This window comes from Falco cherrug, chromosome 3 (assembly GCF_023634085.1).
Source record: "Falco cherrug isolate bFalChe1 chromosome 3, bFalChe1.pri, whole genome shotgun sequence".
NCBI lineage: Eukaryota > Metazoa > Chordata > Aves > Falconiformes > Falconidae > Falco > Falco cherrug.
In genome coordinates this window covers 97,445,565-97,460,739 of record NC_073699.1, presented here as the reverse complement: position 1 = coordinate 97,460,739, position 15,175 = coordinate 97,445,565, and the positions used below count along the sequence as shown (strand labels likewise).

Here is a 15,175-nt window from a genome sequence, read left to right as displayed (position 1 = left end):
CACCCTACAGCTTCCTCCAGCCCTCGTGGCTCAGAAGCAGCCGGCCTGTCTCGAGCAGCACTGCCTTACTACAAACTCCAGTGCAACCATCCTGGCACGGGCTAGGAAGTAGAAGGGAGATTGTTTCTGCAAGGGAATATATACATAATGCATCGGGTGAATTTTCATATAATTATTAATTTATACACATAAAAATCCCCTAATACAAAATTAATTTTGCCTTAAGCTTTTCTGTACTTTTCTTAAAAGTATTGCCTGCATTTTTTATGAGCACCTAGCTGATGAACAGATTAATAGACAGGCAGCTCCAGCTTTGCACCAGAGCTCCCTGTCACTTATCTTCAATACCTAACGCTTGTCTTTAATGTCTAACGATGAGTGGGGGGTTAATGTTGATTTGCAAAGCCCTGACTTCAGCCGAAATGCCAGATCAGCTCATCTGGGCACCAAAGCCAGAGCAGACTCAGCACAGGCTGCGTAAGGGGATGTGCCCTGACCTCCCCGCGTGCCTTGGCCCTTGCCTGGCAGCGAGGAGGGCTGTTGGTTTGGGGTCAGTCTCTAACTTTTTAACTAAAAAGGCCTAAAAGCATTAAATATAGTGCCTCTCTGTGGCAGGATGTGGAGGACAGGATGGAGATGTGCAGCGCCCAACAGCTGTACGTGCAGCAGGGTCTGAGTGTACCCTCCTTCATACCTCGCTACGTGCTGGCTCCACGAGAGCTCCCTGACCTTCAAACACCAACGCTATTCACTTTTGATATCAGAAGAACAGACATGCAGTTAGACCATGATAGTTTAAAAAAACAAAATAAAAAGAGGGCACACTTTATTAAACAGACAGCTATGCCTGCATTCCCACCGCATAATAGGGCGGCATGAGCTCATCTGTGCCAGTTTCTTTTACAGCCTGTAATTCTAAATGTTGTCTAGACTTCATGGTGTGTTCAGTGGCTGTTGAAGAAAGAGCTGCTGGGTTTGTGGTTTGTGTTTGTTTTTTTTTTAAACAACATTATTCATCGATAGTTTTAAAAAAATTATCTCAGCTTACCTTGTTAGATGCCTACTTAATTCATGAACTTCCATTTCAGTGCTTTTAAATTCATTAAGCTCTTTTCGAATGGCTGCCTGCAAAGGACAAATAAACTCATAAATGTATAAATGAGAGAGATCAAAATAAGTTCACTTTGTTCTCAAAACAGTATATTAGAAGTGAAGCAGATAGATAACATCAGAGAAAAAAAAGGAAAACATTAAAAAGACTTTAAAACATGTAAAGGAACAGAGATAAACACGTTCTAAATCACATAAAGGGAAGAGATAAATGCTTTGGTCGAATGGCTCAATTTGAAAATGTATCATAGACAGCACAGATACAGAAACCAATTCCAGCTTGTTATGTAAACACTTGCATGTACAAAACCCAAATTAACATAAGCATGAGAAAAGAAAATGTGCAACAGAGTTTTTCCAACACTGCTATCTGCTTCAGAGCTGGACTGAGCCTGGATCCTGCCGGACTACTATTGGAGATGTCTCCCACCTTTACGTGGTCCTGAATCTCCTCGGGTGCAGTTACCTAAGGTGGGTGAGCTTACCTGGAAGGGAAGAGGGATGCCTGGCTCCTTGCCCTCTGCTCTGCTCTGCCTCTGCCTCTGCCCCTTCCCCCCGCCCCCCCCCCCATCCTCCTCCCCCCTGCCGACCCAGCTGTGCCATTTATTGAAACAATTCAACCCCCTAATCCAGCAGAAAACTACCCACAGGTGGTTGTATTCAGCACCTGCAGGAGACCCAGTTACCTACAGCCTCTGTGGCTTGTCCATGAAGGGAAAGAAAACCAGGGGTGACTGGCAGAAAGAGAAATACTGAAGAAAAAAAAAATAAAAAGGGGGTGACTTGGAGGGACTCAGCTTTGTGGTAGAGATGGTGCTCAACAGAGCTGGCTGGAGTCCCAAGCCCAAAGTGGGGACTTCTGACAGCCCTGTGGTATTTGTAGCTCACCAGTGGGTTTCACTGTGAGTATTTGGAGAGGACGTGCAAGGTGGCTGCTGTGGCCGAACACTCCCCTGGGTCCAAAGTGTGTGTCCCTGCCTTTCCGTGTGATGCTGAAAACATCAGATCAGTGGCTGCAACGGGCTGCACCAGTCGGCAATACTCGTGTCTGTCAGAAATTTTTCTCAGTGGAGGAAATCTAACCTAGTATGAACAGCACCAGCCCAGAACAGGGCTTTTGCAACTGCCACGAACCACCATTGCCTTGACAAGCCCTAAGAATTGATAGATTTTGTGAGTGCGCTCTACAGAAAAGGCCCCCTGTGCTCCTTCTGGACAGCTTTAGTTTTTTATATACCTTAGAAATGTCTGTCAGGCTCTGCCTCCATCCGTCAGGACAGAGCGATGGCTGCGCAGCAGCTCCAAGATCTACCTTCAGCAGACCAATTTGCTACTTAAGTGACGGTGAAGGAGGCCACACAGGCTTCTGACTCGCACAAGGTCTGAAATCTATTCCTCCCTGCATCCCTCATCTGCTGGAGCGATTTTGACGTGCCCTTTTCATTCCTCTAACAGCCAGACCTGGTGAAGATGAAGCCAGAGGGATGGCACTTCCTTACATCCAGCACACAGATCTACCGACAGACAGAAAAGTCCATTACTAAAATCTATTTTTGCAATAAATCTATCCTGTGCTGACCAGTGAAGACAGTTATTGAGTCAAAGCTCTGGAAGAAAATAATGTTTTATAGGACGTTGCAGCTTTGTCAGGCATTTTAGAGTTGATTCCAATTTGTCTGGCTATTTTTTCCAACAGTGGGGAAAAGCAGGTCATCTGAACGGCAGAAATCAGAATACTACCCACAGGAATCAAACCCCCAAAAGAATCTTACGCCATAAGGGGCATTAATATAAGCATGACAAACATTTCTTCTTCTGCTTTGCTGAGAAAATGTTCACTTGAACTTAAGCTCCTTGCTCTATTGACTTCACGCATGCATTATAAAACAGAAGTGACCTCAAAGTACTTTGCCTTAATACTGAATTTTTTACCAGGCCACATTTAATAGTGGTATTTAATACTTGTTCTTTTCACAGATACAGGATGAGGAAGGACCTGCCTGGACTCCAAATCTTCTCCTTTCTCAGCTGAAGTTTCTCCGTGCCTTTCATCCCAGGCAGGGATCTCTCACAGGCTGCAGAACCAGCTGGAGATTTATTACCTCCCTCATCTACCAATTGGGAGAATAAAACTAAGTCAGTTGACTAAGAACTTGTCCCACACGGTGAGAGAAAATGGGAAAAGCTACTTTAACCCAGTATATTATGGTCTGTGGACAATCCAGATGGAGTTTTTCTTTTTTTCAGATCAGTTTATGCTACATTAACTTGTCCAAAGCGAAACTGAAAAAAGCCCTCTGTCAAGGAGAAAACCAGTGGTCACCAAACTATACATGTCCTCTGGTTAAATTATACAAATACACCTGGCTGCCCTTTGCTCTGTGAATAAAATCAAGCACACCATAAAGGAGTGGCATGGCCAGAAATCCTCCTCCTGTCTCTAAACACTGGACATCATGGTCTCCATTGCTGTGTAAGTCCCACAGCAAAGAAATAGTCAAGGCTTGAATTCAGGTACCGAAAATCTTTAACTTTACATGGCCATCATAGAGTCACTGTAAGCATAGGAATCACTGATAAGCCTCATAAATCCTCTTTACTTACAGAGGCCGTAAAATGTTTAAATCTTCCTCCTGAGGCGTCATTAAGACCCTTATTAAGACCCTCAGATTATATCAGGAAGGGACTGATACAATTTGCCTGCAATTTAACCCCTCTGCCACCAATGCCAACTCCAGCGACGCCACTGAGTGAAGATCCCACCGCTGCTCAGAGGACAGCTCTGTCAATACACCAAAAACGTGTGCCTTTTCTTTGTCTTTCTTCTGTGGTTTCAGTTTAGTGCTTAAAATACTCTGTAGTGGAAACCCCGAGTAAAGGCCCCTGTTGTAACACACTAGGGAGAAGTTACCTGGTTTCGGTGGGATGGAGATGCCTTTGCCGATGTGACCTGGTGGCGTTTTTGCACCCAGGGTCAGGAATTCTGGCAAGTGCTGCTGTCACACTGCTCTGCTAGGTCCGGCAGGAGCTGTCAGCGTTACGTGGCAAGATCAAACCCAACAAATAACAGGCCCGCCGTTAAGACCTGGCCTCAAGGGGCTTGATACTCTCCTCCCTGTTTAAATGGTGTAATGCTGCTAAGCTTGCTCCTGGTTTCCACACATGTAGGGAGCCGTCTTGCCAAAGGGTTATGCCTCAAAGAACAAACTTTGTGAATGGGAAGGAAGAAACCGCAGGCGTGTTGGGAAGGGACGTCAGGTGGAGCCGTGACAGCTGTGGGACCCACGGGATGCTGTTTGCCGTGACGCAGCTCTAGCTGTTAAGATCACGGCTCTCCCAAAGTTCCTCCACTTACTTTGTCGGCGGCTGTGAGTCGTGTCCAGGGTTTGTCCGCCCTCCTGTCGTAGTCCTGCGCGTCTGCCACTTCCACGTAGTCACTGAAGCGGATGAGGATCTTCCTCTCACGTAGCTCTTCTACTGTAGGCCTTTGGCTCAGCTGCAGGTTTGAGGAAGGAGTGGAAAAAGACATCAGGACTTCACTTTTTCCCTGCAGAGTGCTGCCTGGGGATTTATTTTACTACAACTATCGTTATGATAATAAGAGGGTTCAGACATCCCCAGTCCTGTTGTTTTTATCAGCCTTTCACAGAATTGCTACGTGGGAGACAACCTCTTGTTACAGCACCTTGAATATCATCCCACTTTGCTGCCGAAGCAGCCCGCTGTTCTTTGGGAAGCTGCTGTGGCTGCAGGCCTCGATCCCTGGCTGAGGTTGACCACCCTGGCAGAAATGAGATGTAACACAAGGAAGTCTCCTTGTGCACCGATGCCTCAGGAAGAGCCGAAGATCACAACCACAACTTTAACACTACCTGCTCAGGCTGTACACTCTGCAGCCTTGAGCTGCTGGGTGTGCTTCTGTGCTGCCTGGGAGGAGTCAAGCAAAGGCACTAGGTGGTTCCTGCCCTGAATTATGTGCAAAAGGTGAGGAACAACTTTCCTTACCATCCTGATATTCTGCAACCTTGTCCTCTACCTCCAGAAATGGCAGGCGGGATGACGGCTAGTGCTCAATGAACTTTTCACTGTATGCTGCAGCTCTCTTTTGTGTCACAGCATATTTGACTTTTAACAGTTTACATTGCATACTACAAGCCAAAAAAAAAAATTTAAAAAAATTGCAAGGGTGGATTGTATCATGTCAAGAAAGCATCTTGATTGCTCCAAAGCATTTCTTTCAAATTCCGCGGTAGAATAGGCAGCCACAGTCAAAACTCTCAAATTGGAAACAGTAGTGTGATGGTGGTCCATGTATCGTACACTGGTTACATGGCTAGGGACAGGAACTGGCTTTCAGGATCAATTCTTCTTGCATGCATGGCACGCTGCTTAACGTCAAAAGCAGTTACACATCTGTTTCTGAAGAAGGTGCTAGATATATATGTGCATGTGGCTGTATATTAACTGCAAAAGTTTCACTATTAAACATTTGTAATCACGATATATCAGGAAAAATAATATCCTGCTAACAATTAGCGACGCATTATATCATGCTAGTCCCACTCACTAGAAACCGGTGTTTTGCAATACTTCACCCTTATGGATAGTGAAAGGTCTACATATTTCATAAAATGCTTGAGACTCTATTCTGCACAGTTATTTAGCCTCCTGAATCCTGACATACAATTCCACCTTCCTCCCAAATTAAGTATCTGTCCCCTGCATTTCATCTTCCAGGGAAAATTAAGATTCAAACCAGCCAGGATGCTAAGTGGAGGGTGATAAATAAATCCCACCTTTCTCCAGCACTTGGGTGCTGCTGCAATATAGCTCCACTGCCCCATCCCATCTCTGGCTTTAAATCCCAGCGTGCTTGTTCTTGGCATGGATGGCTGCCTCTCTCTTCTGGCTTTAGAAAAGGTGGTTGTGACAAGAGGTGACGGCAGGGCTGCTCTCCTTACACCCACGGCCCTGAGCATGCACTCACAAACTGGGTTCAAACACCTCATGTAGTGAGTCTGCAGAGCCGCCCTAAAGCTCTGCCTGTGAGATGCTCAGGAAGACGGGAACTCTCCCCCTCCCTGCTGCAGCCCAGCTGTTCTGCACACACCAAAGGCAGAGAAATTACAGCAAGTGCAACCAGGAGCAGAGCTCTACACTGTGCCACGCAATGCCCTTGCTGGCATCAGTCAAGTCACAGCTCAGCAGTTCATGTCTGGTCCCCAAAGCCATTTTAGGGTAAATTACAACGTTTAATAGAGGGAAAAACTCTTCCTGGGTTTGAAAATGAACAACTTTGAAACTTCTGACTATTGCAAAGATCTTAAAACTGGACAGTTTTCTCACACCCACCTTCTTCTATGGGAGGCATGAAGTTTCCTGGGGCAAGCTGCTCTGCATGTGATTATCACACAACATTCCTCCTGTTTCTTCCAAAAGCTCCCCAAGAAAAGCTCCATTTTATATATCCACATTCAAGCCAGCCGTGCTTAGGTCAGCCAAAGAGCATGTAAGCAGTGAGGTTAGCAAGAAGCATGCCTTTCTGAACTTAAGGCTGCACGTTTTGGAAACCTTTTTTTTTTTTTTTTAAAAAAAAGCAAAATGCATACACAGCAGGCATAATTTTTTGGGCCTTTTTAGACAACAGGATAAATATATCTCTGAGCTAGACTACCATGTCAGAAAATCTAGAGGGCACAGTAGATTGAAGCACGTACAGATTTAAAAATGTTATTTTTCACTCTAACGGAATAGAATTGCCTCTTCAGCCTGCAGCCCTGCTACCTACACCAAAGTCACCTGCAAGCCAAATACACACTGCAATTAATAGACAGGCTTTTAACAAAAGCAAGAAAACCAAAGTGCTCTGCTACGCTTGGAGTATACTCACAGGTATGCTATAAGTGAGGCTTCTCTATGTCCTACAACTCATCTCGAACAGGGTTTCAAATTGGCAGGTTTTCTAGCAGCCCGACTACTAGGAGCTGCAGGTTAGCACTGATACATTATTATTCTGATAGCACAGCTGAGTTTTGCTTCCCATTATTTAAAATCAACCCCCTGACTACGGGAATAGAGACTCTTCATGCTGAAAAAACATTATGATTACGCCCCAAAATTTCAAAGGCAAAGGTGAGACTCCACCTTTACGTGCATCAACTGCTTCTTTTCTCACAACAGCATGATTTAAGGGTGAATCAATATTATCTGTATATTTCTCAGCTTTTATCATTTTAGGACACAGCCTAGATGTGGTTTCAGATTAAAACAGAATTTTAAAAAAACCCTAAAATGTCGCATTGCATGGAGTATGACAACACCAACAAAATATGAAATCCTGTGAATTAAACTCTGTGTTTCTAAATGGCTACAAGGGAAGCAGGACCTCCTACAAGCTTTCCAAGCTGGAAGAAGACTTTCAAAAAATGACTGGCTCTATTTCACAGCTCCTGTCAGCTCCTGACATTAGCCAGCTTTCATGTTTGTGCCAATCGAAGTGATCAGCAAGTTTCTACACAGTAGAAGGCTGTGATACCCTGGAACACGCTGTTCCAGGCTGTTCTCCAGGTGCTGTCAAGAAGGCAAGAGCATCAAGTGCCACAGAGGTGGTGGTGCTTCTGCCAGCAAGGTGATTTCGGTGCTGGTATGCACCTCAGTCCTGGTCTTAAACAGCTAATTTGGCTTCCTTCGTGCGCTGGGTGTGCATTACAATCAAAGAAATGGTGGTAAATGTTAAGGGTCACACGATGAACTGAGGCACATCTGAGGTATGTTCTTATGTTCACAAATATCAAATCAGGTGCATCGCCTGCACATTTTACACCACTGAAACTCACTGCAACACTTCAGCGGGCGTGAAGAACAGTGCACTGAATTATGCGTGGAAAAATGTCAAGGGCACGAACACATTATGAAACTTTGGTATTAATGTGCATTTTTCATTCTTAGGTGACACCTGAATGTAAGACAGACTAAAAGCTGCTGCTTCAATCCCTCTGAAGTCATACAACTATTACTGCATATTATTTTTAGACACCTTGTCTTTGCTTCAGAAACCTATAACCAGCGCAATCTGAGGTACTTATACACCCCAAAAGAGTGGTGGGCAATGTCTTCATCCCCTGAGCAGCTGGAGCAAGAGAAGCATCAAAGAACAAGCAACTAGCTCAAGGTGACCCAGGAGGTCGGGGACAGAGCTATGAACAGAGAAAACGTGCACTGACTCTCGTGCCAGTGCTCTGGCTGTGAAACAAGAGTCCTGAAAGCCACAGCTCATATCACATAGTTCATATGTAGCCATAAATCTACATATATTTACATATATAAATATATACACACACACAAAATATATTCAGTACATTAAATCAAAGTGCCAATCTGGTGATACTAAATGTAAAGAGAGAGACAACCACACTGAGTGGTTTTCTAAAAGCAATTAATTAAAGCTACATTATTGGAACGGTTAACAAACTTCCCTGCCTCTTGCTCATGCCATGGCCGAGGTTTCTTGTGAGCTGCTAAGCATGAGGGTCTCCCGGTATATTTGGGCAACCCAGAGCACCCTTAGCCCTGGAACAGCCGGGGAAACAGCTTTGCAGAACAGCCTCTGAGCAGCTCCACTGTAGGTGCCAGCTCCGTGTCTGTTCGCGGTGAGGGTGCAGCTCACCACAGATCTCACCTTGGAGTTCTTTACAACCTGTGAGCTGCAGTCTCTTGGGTCAGAATTACTTAATGGTACCCAGTCCTTCCTGGGCAATACCTGAGAATGAGCTCTGCTTCTTCGAACAGGCAGAAAGAAGATGACATGCTCAAAACTTACAGTAGGAGGACACGATGCAGTTGATTGCACAAGGCGGTGGTGGTCCAAGTGGGGAGAAAGGCATCTTACTCGCGGAGCTGGACCCTTTTTTACTTCTGTTAATGTCAAAGGCATGTGCGTGTGTGTGTCTAGACTTTTTCTGGGCGTGTACATTTCTATTTCCCTATTTGTGAAGGTGAGCTGGTGGAGCAGGATAACCTTATGGCGAGTGACCTCTTCATTTGAGTGTGAACCAGGGCAAAAATCCCTTCTGAAGCAAATGGATTTGTATTAATGCAAAAGCAGTGTACATGAGGCCAGGACCTCCCACGTCTCGTCACGGGAGGTCAAGTTCTCCTCTGTATGTTCTGGATCAGTGGAGACAAAAAGGGGCACGTTTCAAGCTTTGACACCACGCCAATTTGCAAGGGAGGTTTAACACACATGAGGGAGGTTAATCAGCAATTATTATTATTATTAATCAGCAAAAAATATATAAAATCAGGAAATGAAGCAAAGCCAAGCACCACCACCAGGTACAGCGGAGGGGGACATACTCTTGCCAGTCTGGTGTTGGGATTTAGTCACATGTGAAACGCTGAGTTTGCTCCATTTCAGTCACAACGAAGCTTGTTGTCTTGTCACCTCATCTTTGCCTGCTCTGTTACCTCGTTAAAATGTTATGGTTGTTGTTTAAGGAAGAAACCAAGGTGAGAAATGACAGAACCTAACTAGCAGCCCACACAACTCCCTCTTCTCCTTTGCTCCCCCCCTCCCTTTGGTGGTAAGATGTAGGAGCAGGATGCCAGGAAAACACCCTGAAGACCTTTCCCTCTGACTATAAATGCGGTTTATCCAAATTAGCTGCTGTTTTTCTTCTCTGACCTTTCCCTTCCCCTGTGCCTCCCTCTCACCTCCCCCCCCCTCCGCCCCCCGAGTCCCACCTCTCTCAAGAGTTCATTATTTTGAACAGCCTTTGCTGATGCAAGCCAGCGGAGGTCAATTAAAGAAAAGATTGAACAGCAAGATATTTCCCAGCAAGGCACCAGTGAACAGGGAGTTTCAGTTGTACCAAGGCAGGAATTTAATGGGAGCGAAGATTTCAGATTATTGCGTGGATTTTAAGAAACAGCCACACCTCATCATTTTGGTTGTCAATATTACAGCTATGAGATTTTTAGTTCTAGAGCTAGAGCTCCGGGAAAAATTAACTATTGACAGTGGGGAATAGGAAGCCATAAACAGCTCTGGGGAAGGAGGAGCATGGTGCTGGTTGAGAGAAGGTATAGGAAAAGAAGATTTTTCTTCCTCTTTGCAAACGCTTTGTAATGTGTTCTGTTAATCCAGGCGACGACACTCTCTCTGTAATGGAAGTCCTCGGGGGGAGTTCAGGCTTGTGTTAATTGCCTTGGTGCTCAGCCAAATTCACTGAGGTTTAGAGAGGATAAATTCTTAGTAGTAATTCCTGGGGGCTCAGACCTCCTCGTGGAGGGGACCCACCTGGAACACTTTTCCCAGGGTCCTCTGCAAATTAATATTCCTGGAACGGGCTTGCGGGCCAAGAACCAGTGCTCAGAGAAAAACCCTTCCTGGCTGCCACGTGTCCGCCCCCCCCCCCCCCCTCCAAATGACGCAAGCCCACGCACCCAAAGCTGCTCAGTGGTCCTCGAGGGGCAGGGAAAGGGAGCACAGGGGCCACTGGATGTGCAGAACCCATCCCTGAGCATCTCAGGTGACAGGCAAATACGGTTCACCTCTCCTGCCTTGGCTGCGAGGGACACAGCTACAGAGAAACTGTACCACACAGCATTTGCCTCCACTTTGTTCTTTGAGTGGCAGCTATTCCCTATCCCCAGTTAATTTGGAGTTAGAGGAGTCTGAGAGGATGAAAAGTGCTTAAAGGGGCAGCTTGCTATAGGTCACCTGATTTCTTTTTTTTTTTGGATTTTTTTTTTTCAGAAATTGCCTGTCCAGATGATGAATTCAGCTGGGTATTTATTGCTAACTTTAATAAGGCATCTAGACCTAGCAAGGTAATCTTACTTATTACAGCATGTCATGTTACAACTTATCATCATAATACTGTAACAAAATGTCAGTGCTGAAGGAATTTTAAGAGCAGCTTTTTAATGGATGGAGAGGGTTGTTCCCTTGGAGTTGGAATGACGCCACCAAAAAAATTGGAGCCAGCAGCAGTTTCTATAGTGCAAGGTCAAAATTCTTGTCAGCAGCTTCTGCAGAGCCCCCTTCCCTTCTTATTACCAACTACACGTGGCTACAAGGAGGCAATGTGGCACACTTGCCTTATGCTGAATTTACCCTGTGGGCATGTGTGTGCATTAAAACTCGGTGCAAACAGAAAGGGCTGCTGGGCAAAACACTTGCCGTGCTCAATTAAACTTCTGCTTGATCTGAGGTTTAAATTCCTTTGGTAATAAGACTTCAGTACAAATCGACAGAAGGAGTCTGCCACTCTGCTGTAGACATGACGACACATCTGGGACATGCTCGTGAAAGACAGAACTGGGGAACAACAACTATTTCTGCAGCATTCCCTAGGTGGTTGGCATTTCTAGTTGTTATCTGTCCACTTGCACGCTTTATTCACTTCTTTCCTCTAGTGATTTCTGAGCTTTTATGACAGTTATGTTTAGTAGGTGAAAACAAAATATGTCATTAAGACCAGGCGCGTGGTTCTTTCATCAAAATTGTTCTTTCATAAAAATGTGTCACTAGAACAGTTTGCAACAGTTTAAAAAGATGAACAAAATGAAACAATGCTAAGCCATAGTGCTACCAACCTCACAAATGTGGGGGAGAAAAATCTTTACTAGGGAAGAAGCCCAAAAAGGCTAAAAGGTATGTGATCAGGAACAAGGGTATGAATATTAAAGATCCGACTGCCAGGGGCTTGGACTGATGCTGCTCCTGCCGCTGTTCCTACTTAAAACGTGCAAACAAGACAAAGGAAGAAACCTCACAGCGAACTGCTGAGGTCTGAGGGAGCAGACCCTGCGGCGGTGCTGTGGCAGCCTGGGCGTTTTAGTCGAGCGCGTGGCTGTGCCCTCTGCCTGCAACAGACAATTCACCTGCTTTGTACCTTTCCCACAAAACAGCGGAGGATGGGGACTGTACGGCAGCAACGCTGGCTGAGTTAGCAAGCCCTCACTTCTTAGGCAGCAGATTGGGCATGGGTAGCTTTGCTTTTGATCTGTTCCAGCTGTTCATCTAATGGCATCAAGCTTTGGGTTGGATTCCTGTACACGTTTACCTTTCACTGTACAGGGAAATAGAAAGCCTGGTAAAACGCTCTTTCTAGCCTTTGCACAGAGTGTGAGTCCCGTGAAACATCTGCAATGCAGCTTCGCATCTTTCAGGCAGTGCTAGGAGGGGATGTGAGACCACCCCTGCCATTGTGGTCAGGAACGTGTTTTAAAAATACTGTTACTGCTTTTTGAGCTCCTGCAGGCCACAGCAGCATCCTCCCCTTGGTGACCAAGCACTCTGCTGAGACTAAGGCATGAGATTTTTAAGCATGAAAGCAAGCAGTCCAGCTCTCTGAGTGTAACCTTCCCATGTCTATTGAGAGCCTTGAAAGCTTGTGATCACATAGGTAAAAAGACTAAGCCATCTACAAATGTAAAGGAAGGGACTGGTGCTGCTTCACAAGCATGTGAGTTTTTAGGGGGCTTTCTCCACCTCTGGAGATAGGAAATACATTGGGTGAAATAAAGTTTATCTGCAATAACAAGGGTGGACTGTTGGCTATGTATGTTGGGGCATCTGTAAACATTTACACCAGCTGCAAAACTGAATGTATCTGAAACGACTGTTTTAAGAGTAAATGACTTTCAAATGGGAGGAAAACCAAAACCAAACTATGCTGCTTTGCTTGTCCTTCCCTGCCAATGCAAGATTGTTTTCTGCACTATACATCATTTTGCAAGTGCTTGTCTCTATTTAGTTTAAATGCCTCAAGTGACAATCTCCCTTTACAGAAAAAGTTTATTTCCCAGTTTTATGCTTTTTTCAGTTGGAATTGTCACATGCAATCAGCAATTGTTTTAACTTTGCTTTCTTTGTAATGGCTGCAGAAGCCATTACATTTACAGGGAGCAGGGTGAGACCGGTGCTAGGCTCTTCATCCTTCACTGTTCAAAAGCTCTGTCAGTGATGAAGACTGAATCTCCTTTTGTCTTGTTTCAAAATGTTACCACCAAAGTGGTTCCCTTCACTCTCTGTGGACATACACCCTGTAACACTGATGATTTCTTTTAAAGATTTCTTTTAAGACTTGTTTCATACTCTACTTTTGAAAATGGTGCCGAGGAAAAGGCAAACAACTGTGCAGCAGGAAGAAAGTTACAGTAGTGTCATAATAGGATCAAAGTTGCTCCTCACCTTACGTGTTAATCTTCTTTTTATCTCTCGTTTTTCCTCCTGCTCCTCTTGCTCATTCCGGGCTGTAAAAGATTTACAAGGATCTCAGACGGTGGACTCATCAGGCATGCACAGTATGCAACAAAATAAGCCTCTCCATCAGTATATGAATGTTTCAGGACCTCTCTGATGCACAGCACGTCCCTCTGGGGCTGGTGAACTTCCTCGCTCCGTCGCTACTGCGCCTTTTCACACACTTCATATAACATCTATGGCCTCCTTCCTTGCCCTGTGTTGGCACCTCTTCATGAGTGTCACATTCTAGAAGGGCCAGGCAGCGAGCCAGCTCCTCAGAAACCATGACCTCCCTGCCCACAGGCCTGGCGACCTCAAGGGGCTCAGTTACAATACGGTCAGATTCTGCCAGGCTGCAAGGTCAACAACGGTTGGAAAAGAAACACATGCATTTTTTTTCCATCTAGACAATAATTTCTCACAGCTACTCTTTGGAGAGAATGGGGGAAAAAAAGAAATCAGAATAGGGATGCCAGGCAAAATCTGCAGCTCGCTATGAGCTGAGCAGAGTAAGGAGAGGGTGTCCTTCCATCATGAGCCTTCACTGCATCCCACTGGAGCATAAAGGCACATCCCAGGGCAATTCACTTTCAACACTAAGCCAAAAGATCATGCTACAAGCTCTTACCAGGGCAAGCCTCAACCATTATCCCTCAAGAGGACAATAACATCTGAGTACGCTAACTCTTCTTTAACTTAGGAGCAGGCTGTCCTGCTGGTCTTGGCACTGAACTTCACTGAACGCCCAGGTTTCCAGGTACTCAGCACCTCGATCAGTTGGGGTCCACTTCCACCGCTTCGTTGGCAGCTGAACTGCCCCTCACTCCAATCACACCCGCACGTAACGGATGAGAGCAAACACAACTCAGCTCTTCCAGCAAGTCCCCTGTGCCCCTGCTACGATCCGGCTGTCACCCAGGAATAACTCTCTGCAGGGGAGATTATGGACCTCAAAGGCCAGTCTGGGATGGGTGGCTTGATTTAAATTGTCCAACTTTGGACTGAATTAAACCCAAGGGGCAATCCCATGTTCCTCTCTGATCCTATGGGAGAAGCGGACACCTCTGGCAGAGCGGCAGTAACAAACTGGCAGCTGTAACCTCTTCAGCCATGGGAGCACAGGTCAGCAGTCCCACCAGCTGAGTGGGACAAGCCAAAATTAATAGAACCAGGTCCTAATCCAATGGAAGTCTGCCCGTGGTGGAGGAGATGTAACGTTTCAAACCAATGCATTCAAAATTGGGGTTTTCCCCACAGAGAAATAAGACCTAAGCTCCAGAGACCACAGGAGCCCCTGAGCAGGTGAGGAGGGCTAGGCTGGACACCAAGGTTGCTTGCTGCTCTGGACAGCAGAGCCGACAGGTCTGCCACAACTGCTCCCTGACTTCAGTGGGACTGGGAAATCTCAACGAAAGTGAGATAGACTGTGTTTTACAACACGCTTCTGATCTTTAAAATAGCATTTAACCAAAAATACTGCTTACATTTTCAGGAGAAAGGAAAATCATACCGGAGTAAAAAGAACAGAAGACAGCAGGGAGTCACAAATGGCTTTTTAAATGATAACTGGAATACCAACACTGATAAATATATTTTTCCTCTTTCAATGGCTCCTGTCCCTACTGGGCTGGATTCTCTTCTAGTAATTGCTCCTCTAGCAATTTCACTCTTCCCTTTGTGTCTCAAATTTGGAGGAGCTGGTCCTGCAAATGCCTGCTTTCAGAACCAGAGCCACTAATAAATGCTTGCAAGATTAAGCCAGACAGACACAGTGCTAAATAGAGCCCACACAGAGTCACGGTAGAGCTGCGA

General features: G+C 45.5%; 1 protein-coding gene across 2 annotated transcripts in view; it reads right to left on the bottom strand.

Moving 5' to 3' along the window:
- The window catches only part of PHACTR1 (phosphatase and actin regulator 1), a 300,846-nt gene that overhangs the window by 3,621 nt on the left and 282,050 nt on the right, over positions 1–15,175 (bottom strand). For both annotated transcript variants that reach the window (XM_055703434.1, XM_055703433.1), the window contains exons 10-12: positions 13,310–13,371; positions 4,466–4,606; positions 1,049–1,125 (exon numbers count right to left, since the gene is read on the bottom strand). In XM_055703434.1, the coding sequence (XP_055559409.1) occupies positions 1,049–1,125; positions 4,466–4,606; positions 13,310–13,371 (280 nt within the window). The remainder of the gene's footprint in view (positions 1–1,048; positions 1,126–4,465; positions 4,607–13,309; positions 13,372–15,175) is intronic.